The sequence below is a fragment of the Schistocerca serialis genome, chromosome 5, assembly GCF_023864345.2.
Source record: "Schistocerca serialis cubense isolate TAMUIC-IGC-003099 chromosome 5, iqSchSeri2.2, whole genome shotgun sequence".
NCBI classification, from domain to species: domain Eukaryota; kingdom Metazoa; phylum Arthropoda; class Insecta; order Orthoptera; family Acrididae; genus Schistocerca; species Schistocerca serialis.
The window spans coordinates 367,978,511-367,996,200 of record NC_064642.1 but is presented as its reverse complement, the minus strand read 5'-3'; the positions used below and the strand labels follow the sequence as shown (position 1 = coordinate 367,996,200).

General features: G+C 45.0%; 1 protein-coding gene across 1 annotated transcript in view; it reads left to right on the top strand.

Moving 5' to 3' along the window:
- Window positions 1-17,300, top strand: part of LOC126481943 (facilitated trehalose transporter Tret1-like) — a 66,038-nt gene extending 48,738 nt beyond the window's left edge. Inside the window, exon 5 of the mRNA XM_050105902.1 lies at window positions 16,962-17,300. Within this exon, the coding sequence (XP_049961859.1) occupies window positions 16,962-17,300 (339 nt within the window). The remainder of the gene's footprint in view (window positions 1-16,961) is intronic.
- The last annotated feature ends 390 nt before the right edge of the window (window positions 17,301-17,690 follow it).

The following is a 17,690-nucleotide window of genomic DNA, read 5'->3' as shown; positions in this document are numbered from 1 at the left end:
TATGCAGAACGGTACCCGGACAGAGAGCATCCAACGTGCCGCACATTGTAAAACATCTACTGCCAACTGTATGCAACAGGTATGGTCGTAGCACGCAAACGGGTCCGTAACAGGCCCGTCACAGGAGAAGCGGGTGCAGTTGGTGTGTTAGCTGCTGTTGCCATGAACCCACACATGAGTACACGGGACATTGCGAAAGCCGGTGGACTGAATCAAAGTAGTGTCATGCGCATACTGCATCGTCACCGCTTTCACCCGTTTCATGTGTCGCTACATCAGCAATTACATGGTGATGACTTTAATTTTGAGTGCAATTCTGTCAATGGGCATTAACAGAGAATGCGTTGCAGTTCTACCTGTTTACCGATGAAGCGGGTTTCACAAACCACGCGGCAGTGAATCTACGGAACATGCATTGCTGGTCCGTGGACAATCCTCGCTGGCTCAGACAGGTAGAGCGACAGCGACCGTGGACTGTAAATGTATGGTGCGGAATCATTGGCGACCACCTCATTGGTCCTCACTTCATTGCAGGGGCCCAAACAGCTGCAACAACATCGCGTTTCTACAGAATGATCTGCCAACGTTGCTCGAAAATGTCCCACTGGAAACGCGTCGACGTATGTGGTATCAGCATTATGGTGCACCTGCACATTCCGCAATTAACACTAGGCTGACCCTTGACAGGATATTCGATGGGCGTTTCATAGGACGTGGAGGACACATAAATTGGCCAGCCCGTTCTCCTGATCTTACACCTCTGGACTTCTTTCTGTGGGGTACGTTAAAGGAGAATGTGTACCGTGATGTGCCTACAACCCCAGAGGATGTGAAACAACGTATTGTGGCAGCCTGCGGCGACATTATACCAGATGTACTGCGGCGTGTACGACATTCATTACGCCAGAGATTGCAATTGTGTGCAGCAAATGATGGCCACCACATTGAACATCTATTGGCCTGACAGTCGGGACACACTCTATTCCACTCCGTAATTGAAAACGGAAACCACGTGTGTACGTGTACCTCACCCCTCATGGTAATGTACATGTGCGTCAGTGAAAAAGACCAATAAAAAGGTGTTAGCATGTGGACGTAATGTGCTGTTCCAGTCTCTTCTGTACCTAAGGTCCATCACCGTTCCCTTTGGATCCCTACGTAATTCGGTGCTCTCCAATACACACGATCGAACAGCGGAGGAGTGGTACTCAAGCGTCATCTTTAGGTTACAATATCTCCGGATGTAATTAACATTTTACGATGCAACAAACGGCACTGATTACGTATTTGTTTATATGTTCAGATGTGCTAACAAAACTAACGGGGTTCCATTTTTAAAAAAAACGTAGGTTTGTGTTAGAAAACATACGTCCGTGCATTTTTTTATGGTTTGTATTAGCCAATTACACTAGCCCCTCTCCTCACGTTCGGTCTGGGGAATCGATTCGTCTGTATTTGATGTGGTTTATGAAATATATCCAGCGCTAATGTTAGGTGACTCACCCTGTATATATATATATATATATATATATATATATATATATATATATATATATAGTCATTTTTTCCTTCCTCTCTCTTTCCCCATGGAGTTTCCTTTCCATTTCTTTGACGCCAAAATATTCCTGAACATAATCATCGTTACGGTCATGATCTATGGAAACTCATCGTGGATTTTTCCAAGGAACGATTCTGGAAATAATCTAAAATGGTTTTAAGAAAACAACTGCAATCATAAATCAGGCTGGATGATGACTATCTGAATCCAGTTCATACAATCTCAAACCACGGAGCCACTTCGGTAATCTTCAAAACTTCAAAAGAAAACTCTACTTATGTCGTAATAAACGGTAGTTAAGCCCTCTTAAGTTGGTGTAAAAATTAGATTTTAACTTGCAGTTAACCAGCACGGAAGACGCTGACCTGAAGTAAGGTCTGTTTGGGTTCTGGAGATATGTATAAAGGTCAATCAAGTGAAAACCATAACCCACCACAACGGGACCTTGGAATGGTTCCCTTCAAAAGTAAACACCACACATGTTAAGACTTCAGTTGCATTGGCAGACAAGACGACTAATTCTTCTTTCGCACAACGCGGTCGGCCGCTGATGGATCTACAACCGCACACACTCTTGCGCTTCCTCTTCTGACTGAGACCGACATCTACGCTTGTCTTTCCTCAGGTCACGAAAGACTTGAAGATCACACGGTGGAAGGTTCTGGCTGTATGGTGGACGGTGCAGTGTTACCGAACCAAATCGCTTAAGCACAGCCTTCGTCCGATTGGAGTGGGCGTTGTAGTGCAACGGGATGACTCCGCCCGACAGCATGCCTGGGTGTTTTAACTTATGGCGCGTCGCAGTTTCTGTGAAGTGTCTTCGTAGCGTTGCGCACTGATTGTTGTTCACCGCTAGAGGAATTCAACAAACAGAGCTCCATCGCAGTCGGAGGAGGTCACCACGACCTTGCCAGAACCTCTATGAATAGCTTTGCTTTTCTTTGTCGGGAGAGATGTGGGATGTTTCCACTGTTAGCTTTACAGTTTGCCCTCGGACTGTCGGAATGCTGTCGAACGGATTCATCCTGTTCTACGATAACGCCCGCCCTCCTACTGCCAATCGGACGAAGGCTACGCTTCAGCGATTTGGTTGGGAAACATTGCAACGTCCTCCATACAGTCCGGGCCTTTCACCGTGTCATCTTCACACCTTTGGAGACCTGAAGAAAGACATGCGTAGACGTCGCTTTCAGTCGGACGAGGAAGTAAAGCATGCGTATGGTTCTGGATTCGTCAGCGCCCGACTGCGTTCTACAGAACAGGAACTGACTCTCAATGGGAGTGATTATTCTTAATCGGAACCATTCCATGGTTTCGTTGTGACATGTGTTCGGTTTTCATTTGACTACCCCTCATAGTTGCTAAGCAGTAGTATCTTAAAAGATAGGTTAAAGCAGGCATGGGCAACCTTTGGTGACCCACGGCTTGAGGTGGTTGTTCGCCTCATCACATGACCCAACAACAACACTCCTAGCGCGTGAAGTCAAAAGTACAGGTCGGTGACGCTAAAGTTTATGGGTTAACGCTCTGATATGAATGCCTCTCATTTCCAAAAAAGAGATGCCAACAAATTATGCCTCAAAACACTCGTTTTTGAGAACACGTTAATTGCAGTTAACTCCATCTTCAGATGTTTACATTCAGTTACTCGTCGTGAACATTGTTCAAATAGTTCTGAGCACTATGGGACTTAACTTCTGAGGTCATCAGTCCCCTAGAACTTAGAACTACTTAAACCTAACTAACCTAAGGACATCACACACATCAATGCCCGAGGCAGGATTCGAACCTGAGACCGTAGAGGTCGCGCGGTTCCAGACTGAAGCGCCTAGAACCGCTAGGCCACTCCGGCTGGCATGAACATTGTACTTTTACTTAAGACGTTTTGCAACAGCCGTCTTAAAAAATTCCGTCGCAGAATTCTGCAACGCCCTTAGCACAGAAACAAGGTCTATGTCACTTAAATAAATGCTAGCAATTTAAGATAGGATGCCAGGCATCTTGAAACACCACTGAAAAATAAAAGCCTATAAAAACAACTGGTTGCACTAATTCATTATAAATTACTTTCAGTTTCAACAGTTGCAGTTTTCTAATACGTCCATAATGAACTAGAATTATTTATCAATGTAAATATGGAAATATCCGAAAATATGTTTGAGCCGTGTGCGGCTCGCGTTTGATGCCGTTCATAGCTTGACATCTTGTAATAGCGATAGTGGAGTTTATGTTTTTTACTGTGTTCGCTGGCATCACTACGTTTGCTCGCCTTGTCTGTAGATGTGTGGCAGCAGCAGCCCTTATCGATAGCGCGTGCTCTGGTACCATCTTTGCAACTGCCTCTAGTATTTCCGGGTCGTGGTGTGTCGAAGAGAGGTTGGGACGGAGCAGCAGTGAGGTCCGGTCAGCCACTACTCTTCCGACCGCTGGCGACACACACATGCACTGTTCGACGGAAGGATGTGGTCGCGAGAGTGCACGACCACGTCAAGGACCCGATTCAGCGAGTTTTAGTGGAATGGATTGTGATATTCGAGTAGTGAAACTTTCACTTGTGTGTGTGTGTGTGTGTGTGTGTGTGTGTGTGTGTGTGTGTGTGTGTGTCTGCCCGTGGAAGTGACCTCATAGCAATAAGATGGCAGTCGACAATTATACTGGGAGCTTTCCCGTGCCTGACTTGAGTGCGGACGACGTTGGTTGGTCGTTCGGTCGGTCGTCGTAGCGGACGACGTACATTTGGTTCTCCGACCGCTTTTGGCTTCTCTGTGTTTGTGCTGACTTATAATTCGTCCGTGTTGTTTCACAGTGACTGCTTTAGTATTGTGAGTTGTTTTCCCTGATCCGTGTTATCTTGTGGTTTTGAATGAACAGTTATTTTAATGCTGTTTGCGTTCTGGATTTGGTGAGAGGTTGCGAGCGGACATCAGTTCGGTAGGGGCGCAGCAGTGAGCAGGTGTTGCGCGAGGGCAAGCCGGGGACGCTGGCGGCGTGCTGACACGGCCGGATCGAGGAGGGCTGGCTGCGAGAGTGACGACTTGGTTGCACACCGAACCCTGGACATTTGAGTGAAGATTAACTGCTAATGCAACCTCGACTAGCCTTTGGTCGGCGGGTTGTTGTCCCTAGGGTCGCTGAGCCTGGTTAGTCGGTCGGTCGGCACTTAAGCTGCCCCTAGTTGCCATACTGTTACGTGAGTACAACTCTTGGCTGCCTGTTTCACCGCTTACAGAGTTGTAGTCAGCTTCCTCAGGTCGATCCAGGGAGCACTGTCTGTGGATAACTCCGTCTTATTTGGACAAGTTGTCATAATTGTTTAAAATTTACCCTAATGTTTTAACGTGTTATTCCCTTCCCCACTTGTAATTCCGGCCTTCAGCTGTTAATTGTTTGTAACACTGTTTGTGGCCTTCAGCCGACAAATAATTTTCAATCCTGTTTTAGTGAGGCCTTCAGCCATCACGATAGCCTGTTACAAGTTATTAAGATTATTGGGTTTCAGTATTTTTAAAGTGTAATTGTCCACCTTATTGGTAATTCAGGCCATCAGCCGTTGTGTTTTTTTGAAATTGTTTCTGGCCTTCAGCCGACGAATAATTTTGAACCTTCTTAATTAGACCTTCAGCCGTTGATTGTGTGTAACATTGTTTGTGGCCTTCAGCCTTCTGTGAAACCAACGGTAACTGATTTGGCCCCGTCCACACCTTTCCTGCCTTCCCTAAGACCCACGTCTCAATGTTCCGGTTGGAATACAATGGTCTCTCTCTGCCTCTCTCCTATGAACGTTTTCCGCAGGCCGTTTTGAAACCAATCGTAGGTCGGAGCCAGCCCGCTGGCCGCCGGTTGCCCACCCATGGGTTAAAGGAAGGGAAACCCATATTTATAGCACTTTTAAATTTACAAGAAACCTGTAGTCAGTGTTCACTGCGATACACCGTTTGAACTTCTGAAGTATTCAGGCATAAAATGCAGTCAGTGAAACGCTGTCTATAATTTGTAGAGAACGCACACTGCAGTTATGGGGCGGAGGACGTAAGGAGTTGAAACTGGACAAAAGGTCTTTGTGTCATAATTTGACTAAATGAGGGATGTATTGATAGGACACATCCTGAGGCACCATGGAACAGTTAATCTGATAGTGAAAGGAACTCTAGGGTGATACAAACTGGTGACGGATAGCAAGATCCTAATTCATGTATGTTGCTCAGGAAAGTGTGGAAAGTTGCTTCAAACCAATCTTTGGACTGAAGGCCGCTACAATACAACATTTCAACTTTCCTCCTGGATTTCGTCACCAACGTGCCATTGGAGCGTTTCACATTCGGTGAACTTCAAAACTGGAATTCCTTCCCAGGGTCACCAGTCGCCGGCGTGACGAGTTTTGTAGGCACCAGTTTGTCAATCTCTGCATGTCGCACAATGTTGCTGACTTGAAGTTACAAGTGAATACATTAAAACGTGACCAAGTGGAACTCAACATCCTTAAATGTTTTAGTATGTGACTCTGTGCGTGTGAGTCAGCCGTAAAAAATTTAGTGTGGTCACTTTCCTGGAATTCCGCTTGTCGATGCTTGCTTAAATCTGTGGAAGACCGATTTCCTGCTCATCCAGTTTATTTTTAGTTATAAGGCTTCTGAGTGGTTTGATGCGGCCCACCACGCATTCCTGTGCCAGTATCTTCCTCTTAGAGTAGCACTTACACCCTCCGTCCTCAGTAGTTTGTTGGATGTATTCCAATCTCTGTCTTCCTCTACAGTTTGTTCCGCCTACAGCTCCCATGCTAAGTTATTCTCTGATGTAACACATGTCCTGTCATCCTGTTCCTTCTTCTTGTCAGTGTTCTCCACATGCTCCTTTCTTCCCCGTTTCTGTGGATGACCTCCTCATTCGTTACCTTTCCAGTCCACCTAATTTTCAATATCCTTCTGCTAAACTACACCTCAAACTCCTCGTTTCACTTTTTTCCGGTTTTCCCGCAGTCCGGAGTTGTTGGAAAATTTGGAAATTTGTGGTAAGTTCCTATCTGACCTAACTGCTGAGGTCATCGGTCCCTATTCTTACACACTACTTAATCTAACAAACTAACTTACGCTAAGGACAACACACACACCCATGCCCGGGGGAGGACTCGAACTTCCGGTGGGGGGAGCCGCGCGAACCGTGGCAAGGCGCTCCAGAATTCTTTACCATACGATGCTGTTGTCCAGATGTACATCATCCGAAATTTCTTCCTCTTAGGTGCTCCTATGTTTAATATTAGTACACTTCTCTTGGCCAGAAAAGTCTCCTTTGCCTGTATCAGTCTACTTCTTACGCCATCCCTGCTTTGCCCCTCATGTACAGTTTTGCTTTCAAGGTTACTCCGTCTACTTTATGATTCTCACTACTGATGTTGAGCTTATCACTAATATCATTTCTGTTATTCCTCGTTACTTTCGTCTTCCTCTCAGTCTATAAGGGGTGTTCAAAAAGAAACGAGCCGGAAGCATAATTACAGAAACCTGTATGTTAGAAGTATTGACCCTTGCTGTTGAGATACTTGTTCCATTGTGACACAAGGCGATAAATGGCTGTCTCATAAAATTCCTGGTGCTGCGATGTTAACCAGTTCCGCACGTACGGCTGGACGTCGTCGTTCGAGGTGAATCGTTTGCCTCTCAGAGCCTCTTTAAGGGGACTTTAGCTTTCACTGTCACTCGGCGGTCCTGGATGATGAGTGCATCCACCAGCTGGACGATATAATTGGAAATGCATGTGGTGCTCCAGACCGTGCATCATCGGCTAACGACACCCGTCCTTCCTTGAAGCGCTTGTGACACGCCTTGACCCCTGCAAGGGTCATGCAGTGTTCGCCGTACACTTGTGACATTCGTCAATGAATGTCCATTCCTCCTACTCCTTCCGCTGTCAGAAAACGAGCAACACCTCTTTGCTCTTCTTTTGACGCCTCCACGTCACTGTTTGCAATGCGACTGGCAGCATTGGACGATTGATGCATGCTGCTGCTAGCTCTGTATAGTCACGTGACGTGCACGCGTGCCCTCTAGCGACGGGCTGTGAACTTCCACGCTATGGTCGGAACCACACCTCGTTACACACGCCACAACAGTATCCTCCTATCACCAGTTTGCGCATTCCAGACTCCGGCTCGTTTCCTTTTGAACGGCCCTCATAATTCTGTACTCATTTGATTGTTCATTCCAAGATCCTGCAATCTTTCTCACTTTCACAGAGGATGACAGAGTTACTGGAGTCTTATCATAGATACCTTATCGATACCGTTTCATCCTTAATTTTGTCCCGCTCTTGAGCCTTTCTTTTATTTCAGTCATTGCACCTTCGATCTATAGATTGAACAATAGGGGTGAAAGACTGCATCCTTACTTCACATCATTCATAATCCAAGCACTGTGTTCTTGTTCTTCCATTATTATTTCCCATTGTTTCTTGTACTTATTGTAGATTACTCGTCATTCGCTATAGTTTACTCATGTTTTTCTGAAAATTTCGAGCCTCTTATACCATTTCACATTCTCGAACTCTTTTTCTGGATCGGAAAATCATATCAGGCCGGTGTGGCCGAGCGGTTCTAGGCGCTACAGTCTGGAACCGCGCGACCGCTACGGTCGCAGGTTCGAATCCTGCCTCGGGCATGGATGTGTGTGGTTCTACGGGCACTGATGACCTCAGAAGTTAAGTCCCATAGTGCTCAGAGCCATTTGAACCTCTTGATTTTTGTTAATTCCCGCCTCTATTTTCAAGCACAAAGTCAGAACTGAATGTCTGGTGCTTTAACCTTTCCGAGATATTCATACACTTCCTCTACATCTTCATGTTATGTTTCTGACGGTATGTATCCCTAAACTGCTGTTGTTGCCGTTGATTTTCTGTCGACTTTGATGAGAATCTTATCATAGAATCGTTCACGGTTAGTCACTCTCTACCATAACTTACTATTCATAATGAATTCTACTCCCGTTACACCGTATTCAGCTGCTGATGATATTCTTCTATATTCGCCTGACTCGATATCTTTATCTTCCATTTCACTCTCAGACCGCCAATATATGAGGCTTTGTATTTCCCTTTTCAGATTTCCCAGCTTGCCCACCACATCAGACTTCCGGACTCCACGTCACGAGTCATAGTATGTTAGCCTTTCATTGGTCACCTCCCTCTTAGCAGCCCCGTTTCTGAGATCCGAATGGGGGACTCATGCGTAGTCGCTGGCTAATGGAAAGACCATCAAGACACCTAGTCAATTGCAGGTTATATATCCTCTGGATACACAATGAGTGAATTAATTCAGTGGGTTCCATTGCCTTCCCCTGCCATCATTGCTGATTCTTCGGACTGTTTTTTAGCATCTTCCCACCCTAAGAGTAGCAGGTTCTCCTGAAGCTCTGTCCATTCCTCCGTCCTCTTTGACAATTTCGCTGGCACAACGAGGGTGACTTCTTATAATAGAAGCTTCGATAGCCATGCTGATAAATTTTATTCATGGGATCGAACCTGTGACCCAGAACTCTTCGATTGCTAATCAATGACAGTACGCTCAGCTCTATCAATATACGAGGGTGAATCAAATTAAAACCTTAAATTTGTAAAAATAAATCGAAATTTCGCGCCTTTATCCTGTAAGTTGGTAAGCATGCTGCAAACAGCGTGCAGAATGACCTGTAGGTGGCAGCATAGTGCAGATGCACACATACCATCGCAGTATCAGTATAAAGATGGCCCACAGGTGTGAAACCTATTGAAATTCATCGACAAATGAAGGTTCAGTGCGGTGATGCATGTTTGTCACAACAGCAATTCTACGAATGGAGTAGGAAGTTCGCAAATGTTGTGACTTCAGTGGAAGATGCTCCTCGTCCAGGTCAGGCACAACGAGTTGTGACTCCACAGAACATTGCAGCAGTTGAAGCCACAGTGACTGAAAACCGCCGACTGACGCTGAATGACATTGCAGCATGTTTGCAGATTAGTTATGACTCAGCAGACCACACTGTGCATGATGTGCTCCAATTTCACAAAGTGTCTGCAGGATGGGCGCCACGGCAGCTAACTCCTGAAATGAGAGAACGACGTGTTGATGCTTGTGAAGAACTTCTTCGGCGCTTTCAACGAGAAGGTGATGATTTCCTTGTAAGAATCGTTACTGGGGACAAAACCTGGGTTCACTTCCACCAACCGAAACGAATAGAGTGAGTAAGGAATGGCACCATTCCTCATCATCAAAGCCAAAGGAGTTTCGACCAGAACTATCAGCAGGGAAGGTTATGCTGACTCTCTTTAGGGACGAAAAAGGCGTCATTTTGGAGCATTACATGGCTAGGGACCACTGTCACCAGTGCATCATACACAGATTTCCTAAAAAATCATCTGCGACCTGCAATCAAATCGAAGCGACATGGATCACTGTCATCAGGTGTCCTTTTGCAATGTTTAAGGTTTTCATTTGACTCAACCTCGTATTACAAGTGTGTATATACGTGGTCTAATAGGTATAAGTGCAGATATTTTCAGATATTGTCACATGTGGTACCTCAACGTGTACTCATATTAGTGTGTTGGTTGTTTCTCAGCTGTGTCTCACAGTCTTTGCACAAAGACGTCATATAGTTTACTGCCTGATGTTTTATGCATGGTCTTAACTGCACCACTAAGTGGATTACGTCTGTCAGTACAGACTAACCGACTTGCTTCCACGTGTCCATACTTTCACACTTGACCTGCTGCCCAGGGTAAAATACGCATTAATGGCTTGCTCCTGCCATGTGTACTTGGATATACTAACCGACCTAGAAACATGCTACTCCTAATAGCTATAATGAATTAAATACTGATGTATCGTTGTTCAGCACACTGTTCCCAGTCACCAATAAAAATATCTGGATTTACACCCGTTACATCCTGTGTATACAGGGTGACTCTCTTAAGAGTCGTCACGTGCATTTTCTCTGGTGTTTCACCAGATATTTGAAATTTGCAAAATGAAATTTTCACTCTGCAACGGATTGTGCGCTAGTATGAAACTTCCTGGCAGATTAAAACTGTGTGCTGGACCACTACTCGAACTCGGGAACTTTGCCTTTCGTGGGCAAGTGCTCTATCGACTGAGCTACCCAAGCACGACTCACGCCCCGTCCTCAAAGCTTTAATTCCACCAGTACCTCGTCTCCTACCTTCCAAACTTCGCAGAAACTCTCCTGCATACCTTGCAGAACTAGCACTCCTGGGAGGTCCCGAGTTCGAGTCTCAGTCTGGCACACACTTTTAATCTGCCAGGAAGTTTCATTTGAAATTTGGTTTGTGCATTGCGTTGCTGGTCTCAGCCCAGACGAATAGTGGTCATCGTGTCTCTAATTCGACGCCCAGTGTCGACGAAAAGCGTCGATTTGTTTCCAGATAGAAACAAAATGATTTTTGAAACGGACTTTTACATGCCCATTCGATAGAGCACTACCAAATCAGTCTAGTGCGATATTCGTTTCCTCAAAATGTATTAACAGGTACAGTAAAAAGCGAGGAATAACCAGTGGTCCAGCAGTGACAGCACTGCTCTGCACACGCTGTCTGGTACCGCCATGCATGCAGCGCTACTGCGTCACTAGTGTATTGCTGTTTGTTCGTCGTGTTTTACTGTTACTGTTAATAAATATTGGTAAAATGAATATCGCTCTAGAGTAACCTGGGAGCACTCTATCGAATGGACACGTAAGATTCCTCTTCAAAAATCATTTTGTTTGTAATGGGAAACAAATCGACGGATGGCGTCGGCACTGGAAGTCGCGTGAAAGGCGCGAAAAGCACTATTTTTTTGTTTGAGTCCAGGTACACAATGCAGAAACGAAATTGCAGAATCTGCTGAAACACCAGAGAAAAGGCGCCGGACGGCTTTATGAAAGATACGCTGCATGCAAGGTGAACTAGAACTCCGCCGACAAACTTTCGGAGGTGATACTAAGAACGAAAAAAAGAAAAAAAATATCTAGTAAAGACGCGTTCTGAAATGCATACGTTAAGAATTGCGAGCACTACTTCAACTTTGATATTATGAGACACATCTCTTCTACTAAAAGCTCTTTGCTTTCCATATTTTGGGTGCAGGTAGTATGGACCAAAACAACACAGAAATGCCCAGTAAACATAGGCTTTAAAATGTATGTCTTAAGAGCTATGGACACTTGTTCAGAAGAAAAGATTTCTTTCAGAGTTGCGAAGACGAACAAGTGCTCATATTTGTTAAGGCATGTACTTTAGAACCCGTCTTCTAAACAATTTTTTCTTATTTTGGTCCATACTACCGCTTCTCCAAACATGGAAAGCAAAGAAATTTCAGAAGAGACGTGTCTCACAGAATCGAAGGTGAACAAGTGCCCATAGCTCTTAAGGGTAGTTGGAACGCCCTATGGTTGGTTCAAATGGCTCTGAGCACTATGGGACTCAACTGCTGAGGTCATTAGTCCCCTAGAACTTAGAACTAGTTAAACCTAACTAACCTAAGGACATCACAAACATCCAAGCCCGAGGCAGGATTCGAACCTGCGACCGTAGCGGTCTTGCGGTTCCAGACTGCAGCGCCTTTAACCGCACGGCCACTTCGGCCGGCGGAACGCCCTATGGCTCAAATGGTTCAAATGGCTCTGAGCACTATGGGACTTATCTATGGTCATCAGTCCCCTAGAACTTAGAACTACTTATACCGAACTAACCTAAGGACATCACACAACACCCAGTCATCACGAGGCAGAGAAAATCCCTGACCCCGCCGGGAATCGAACCCGGGAACCCGGGCGTTAGGAACGCCCTATCTCGACAATGTTAAATTTCGTGACTTGGCTTTCCTGTGTTTCAGGAGCCCCTGTAGCCATTGACATGAAACTTGTGCAGGACATTAAACTGTATGTTCTGAGTCTACTGAACTACAATAATTACATTTCAGCCACTGTTTTCGGAAATACAATTTTATTAATTACATGGTTAAAATTTTGTGTGCTTTTTTTGTACGTTATCCTAAATAATTTTCATTATACATAACATTATGTTCTTATTTTACTTCTGCAGACTCAGAATATGTATGTTACTAGTACCTGAAAATTTGAATACTCTACTAGAAGTGGTTTCTGAGAGTTAGGGAAAAATGCAACAGAAAATGTATATTTTCAGGAATGGTTTCTAAAGTTTCAAAAGACTGTAACTCACTTAATATACGCTTAATTTTTTATTCTAGGTCACTCAGAAGCATGCTGCACCATACTGTATATCATCCTCTTGATCTTTTCCAAGTTTTTTCTTTTCTTCTCCAACTGCGCTGCATACTCCGCTTTATCAATGCGGACCTTGTCCATCCGTTCAAGTTCTCTAATGCAGTTTGCCCCAGGATTAATTCCCATATGCTTAGCACTTTCACACTACCAATGTTGCCATCATTAAAAGTAATAACAGCATCACTGACCCCCCCCCCCTTTTAGTATCTTCATTCCAACAAAAACATTTTTTGGTAGGCAAGTCCATATAAGATTACTGAACGACTCATTGAGATTTTGAGTCTGACCATGTAGACACTTTTCAGTAATTCAGGATTTGCCAGGTCTCTGTAAATAGGTTTTATGATATGCATGAACTGTATGAGTACTGGGCATTTCGGTAACTGCACCATGAATCAGGTCCAGATGGGCAAAGGTAGTGTACTGGTTTTTCATCAGTTGACAGTCTGTGGAAGAAGGTAGCCCATACTGTCTGCTTAATTTTCAACATATCCTCAGTATTATTTCTAATGGCCATCCCATAATAATGCTGTAGTTCATCAATCATTTTGTCTGTCAGCCAGCCTCTTATGGTTTTACAATCAGAAAGTTTCTTGTCTCTCAAAGTTTGTTTCAACTTCCTCAACATGGTGCCCATCCTCTTCTGGACATGACCAATAGAAACACGTAATTTAATCTTTATAACACAGAAATCTACAGCCTTCTATATAAAAAATTACCGACTTTATTAGATCTTTAAGTAACGCACGTAAAAATTTTAACATTTTCATATGGTGTAGCTTATATTTAAAAAATAAAATAAAATACTTCCCATGTGAGTTTATAAGATATATATTATTTATTATTTTCGATTATTCCCTTTTGAGAGAGCGATTGAACTTGAGTAGTCATGATTTCTTATTCTTTCTTCGTTCTAACCAAGTTGTCTTCATACGTTCACTGTGTTCTCTCTTGCGTTCTTCAGACCATCTTTTTCCCGTTCTGTTCTCCGTATGTTCTTGTTTAAGTGTGTGTTTCTGTATGATGTTTCTAAACTGTTCTCTATTGTTTACGTCGTCTTGTGTGATCCCCAGTTCTTTAATGTCTTCTTCTGCTTCAGTGATCCACTTTGTCTTGTTTTTGCTCTTGTTTACTATCACGAATATTTGTCTTATGATCCTGATTTTATTCATCCTGCTAACATGTCCATAAAATTTCATCCTTCTCTTTCTAATGGTGTCTGTTATTGTTTCTATGTCTTTGTAAATCTCTCTAGTTGGCCTCTTCATCCAAATTCCTTCCCGAAACACTGGTCCATATATTTTCCTCAGAATTTTTCTTTCCTGCTTTTCAGCCTCTCTGATCTTAGTATGACCGTGAATCACTGTAGTTTCTGCAGCATAAAGTACTTCTGGCAGGACTACTGTGTTGTAATGCCATAGTTTCGCATTGACAGAAATAGATTTCTAATTATAGTGATTCCAAGTGAGCTTATATGCTTTTTGTAATCTGGAGATTCTATCTTTATTGGTTACTGAGTTCAGTCTTGATGGTTGGATTATCTCTCCCAGATAAGTGGGCAATTTGTTCCACTTTCCCGTACTGAGTAGTAATGGGGAGATTATCTATAGATTTGTTTTCAATATACTGTGTTTTCTCGTAGGAGATGGGGCCCCTCCACGCCCGCACCAACGTGGTGACCAAACCAAAAGTTCTACTGTCACCTCCGTCAACATGTTAGTTATCTAGTAAGTGGATCACAGGATGCTGGGCTGCGATGTTACCCGTGCGTCTGGGTAAGACTACGCATTAACGCGGTCCATCGGGTGATAGATAGTGGACGAAACGCGAGTGAGGGTACCGATTTGAAGATCAGAGGGAAAAAGTGCCAAGGCTCGTGCCGTGGGAAATAAAACCTCTGCGACAGTGGGGTGGGTAGTAAGAGCAGTGGTGGCTTACTAGCTGCGATAGTTCATGAAAGGTTGTATTTATTAGTATGGGTATCATGCATCATTACCGTGGCAAGCGATGGCGATGTATCCCAGTTTCTGCAGCCGCTACATTCCTGGCACAATCAAGATCGCTATACAGTAGTTGGAGATCGGCCATAGATCGTCTCATTGTGTGGGGGATGTGTGGAGCTTGTCTGCATGCAGTGTACGGTACGGCTACCCTGCGTGGTGCCAGTTATTCGGCAGTGTATTCCAGCTGGATATCCAGTAATGGCGTCTGATCAACAGGGGCTCACCTGTACCGTTGTGTTTGCGTGTGCTTGGCCAAAGATGTTAGGTCCTTACAACTATGTCTTTTGGTCTTTTATGTTTCCATCTATGGTTGTGGTCGTAGTTTCCCAGATTCAGAATAAACGGGTTCTGCGAATGTCTGGAGTTTCTGTATAGTCTTGTGGTGAGTTTGTGGATTACCTCCGTGAGAGTCTCAAGTCGGTATTCCCGGTGAAGGTCCGCGATGTGTGTGTATCGTGGAGCATTGATTATGATTTTGAGTACTTTGTTTTGTATGAGCTGCAGACGGCGCAGGCGTGTAGGCGCAGCGTATCCCCAGACAGGAGCTGCGTACGTCATCAGGGGTCGGATAAGTGTCATGTACATGGACCTCGACACCCTTCTGTTCAGTGTGCTACGCCTGTTGAGCATAGGGTAGAGCTGTTTGAGCCTCGCGCTAGCTCGGTTGGTCATGTGTTGTATGTGGTCCCCCCAGAGTAATTTCCGGTCCAGCCAGACACCGAGGTATTTGAGTTTCTCACGGAAACGTATTGGGCGTGCATGTAGAGTTATTGATCTGCAGTATCGGTGCTTGCGCAGTTGCTTCGGTCTTCTAGTGAACAGAACGGCTTCGCACTTGTCGACGTTTACTCTAACACGCCATTTCTCCAACCAAGGCTCAGCCACTCTGAGTGCAGTCTGTAGGCGTGACGCAATGTTTGATGGTTTCCAATCTTGCGCGAGGATGGCTGTGTCATCCGCGTAGATTGCCATCGTTGTGTTGTGTGTGGTTGGGAAATCGTTTATGTAGAGGTTAAACAGTAGGGGCCCTAGGATGCTTCCCTTGGGTACTCCCGCGTGTATACCGTGTCGTTTTGTTTGTTTTCCCTGCACGTCAGTGTTGAAACTCCTGTCTGTGAGGTATGAGTGTTTTAGACGCACCAGCCCGTCGGGGAATCCCGCGTTGCAGAGTTTGTGAATGAGGCCGTTGTGCCGTATACGGTCGAAAGCCTTTTCGATGTCCAGGAACACCGCCCCTGTATCTTTGTTTATGTTGAAGCCTTGTGTTATATGTTCAACGACCCGTAAGAGTTGTTGTGTTGTGTTGTGGAGTGGTGATTCATGAAGCCGAATTGTTCCGGTCTGAGGATGTCTTTTGTTATGCAGTGCCTAGTGATGCGTTTGAGAATCACCTTCTCTACAATCTTACTGAGCGAGCTCAGAAGGCTGATGGGTCGGTAATTTTGTGGGAGGCTGTGGTCTTTCCCCGACTTCCTGAACATCAGGACCTTGGCCGTCTTCCAAAAGGTGGGGAAGTGTTGGTGTTTTAGTATGGCATTCGTTATGTGTGTTAGGTACTCAGTTGCTTTATCCGTGAACTCCTGGAGGACACGGTTTTGAATGCCATCATGACCAGGGGCTTTACTAGCAGCGGAATGCATTATGCCCAGGAAACTGGCTGTGCTAGCATGTCGAATGTCGTCGCCCGACGGTTGGGCTAGAATGCGTATAACCTCTTGAGATTTGTATACCATTTTATTCGGAAAATTGTAAATTTTATAATGAGATAAAAATCCGAACATGTGAAAAAAGGTTTTTTTTCCTTTCTAACTCCCCTTAAGGGATGCATTTTGGAGCTCATGTTTACTAGACTTTTTTTGTTCTTTTGGTCCACACTATCACTCTGAAAGCATGTCGGTGTAGTTCTGGTTCACCCTGTATATGGGTGATACAGTATTTTTGTCATCCTATGGGGATTCAGCACAACAAAACTCAGAAGAATAATCCACCTGTATTGTTGTATTATCATACGTAGATGTCTAGTACGTGATGTTTTTTAAATTCCACCTGATTATGGCGGCGAGGTTTGACTCGTGTAGTAGATGTTGATGTGACTGGAGCCTGAAGTCAGGATGCGTGTGTTCGGTGCAGGTGTTCTACTCGTTCGGGGCTGGCCCGCTGCCGTGGATGACGCTGGGCGAGGTGTTCGCGCCCGAGGTGAAGGGCGTCGCCATCTCGCTGGTGGGTGTCTTCGTGGGGCTCTTGGTGTTCCTGTTCGTGAAGGTGTTCCCCCTGGCGGCCGCCGCGCTGGGCGACCACGTCGTCTTCTGGGCGGAGGCCGCGTTCGCCGCCTTGGGGGCCGTCTTTGTCTTGGTCGTCGTGCCCGAAACCAAGGGCAAGTCGCTGCTGCAAATCACGCAGGAGATGGACCACAGCTCTTCCCAGCATCCGCCCGCGGCGAGCGACACCTCGAGCACAGATCTGAAATGAAGTTACCTCCATGTACATGTACTCTCGGCACGCCACTGTCCAACGCCTGCTGGAGGGTACTTCACAGCAGTATTAGCGTTTTCCGGTCTTGTTCCTTTCGTGTATTGTGAGATGGGAAAACGATTGTCTGTATACCTCTATAGGCGCTCTACTCTTTCTTATACGAGGTGCGCCCCGAAAGTAATAAGAACTTAGTGTAAATACAGAAAAACTATTTACTGAAAAAAGCTACAGATTTCAAACTATCTTCCTACATAGTTTCCGCCATTTTTGTCGCCCGTGTGGTAAGGTAGCACTTTTTGTATGCCTTCCTCTTAGGCCGTCGCCGCCTGTGTTGTCTACCAGTTGTTAACATGGTCTCTTTGATCTCGTTTTGACCTCAAAGGAGCG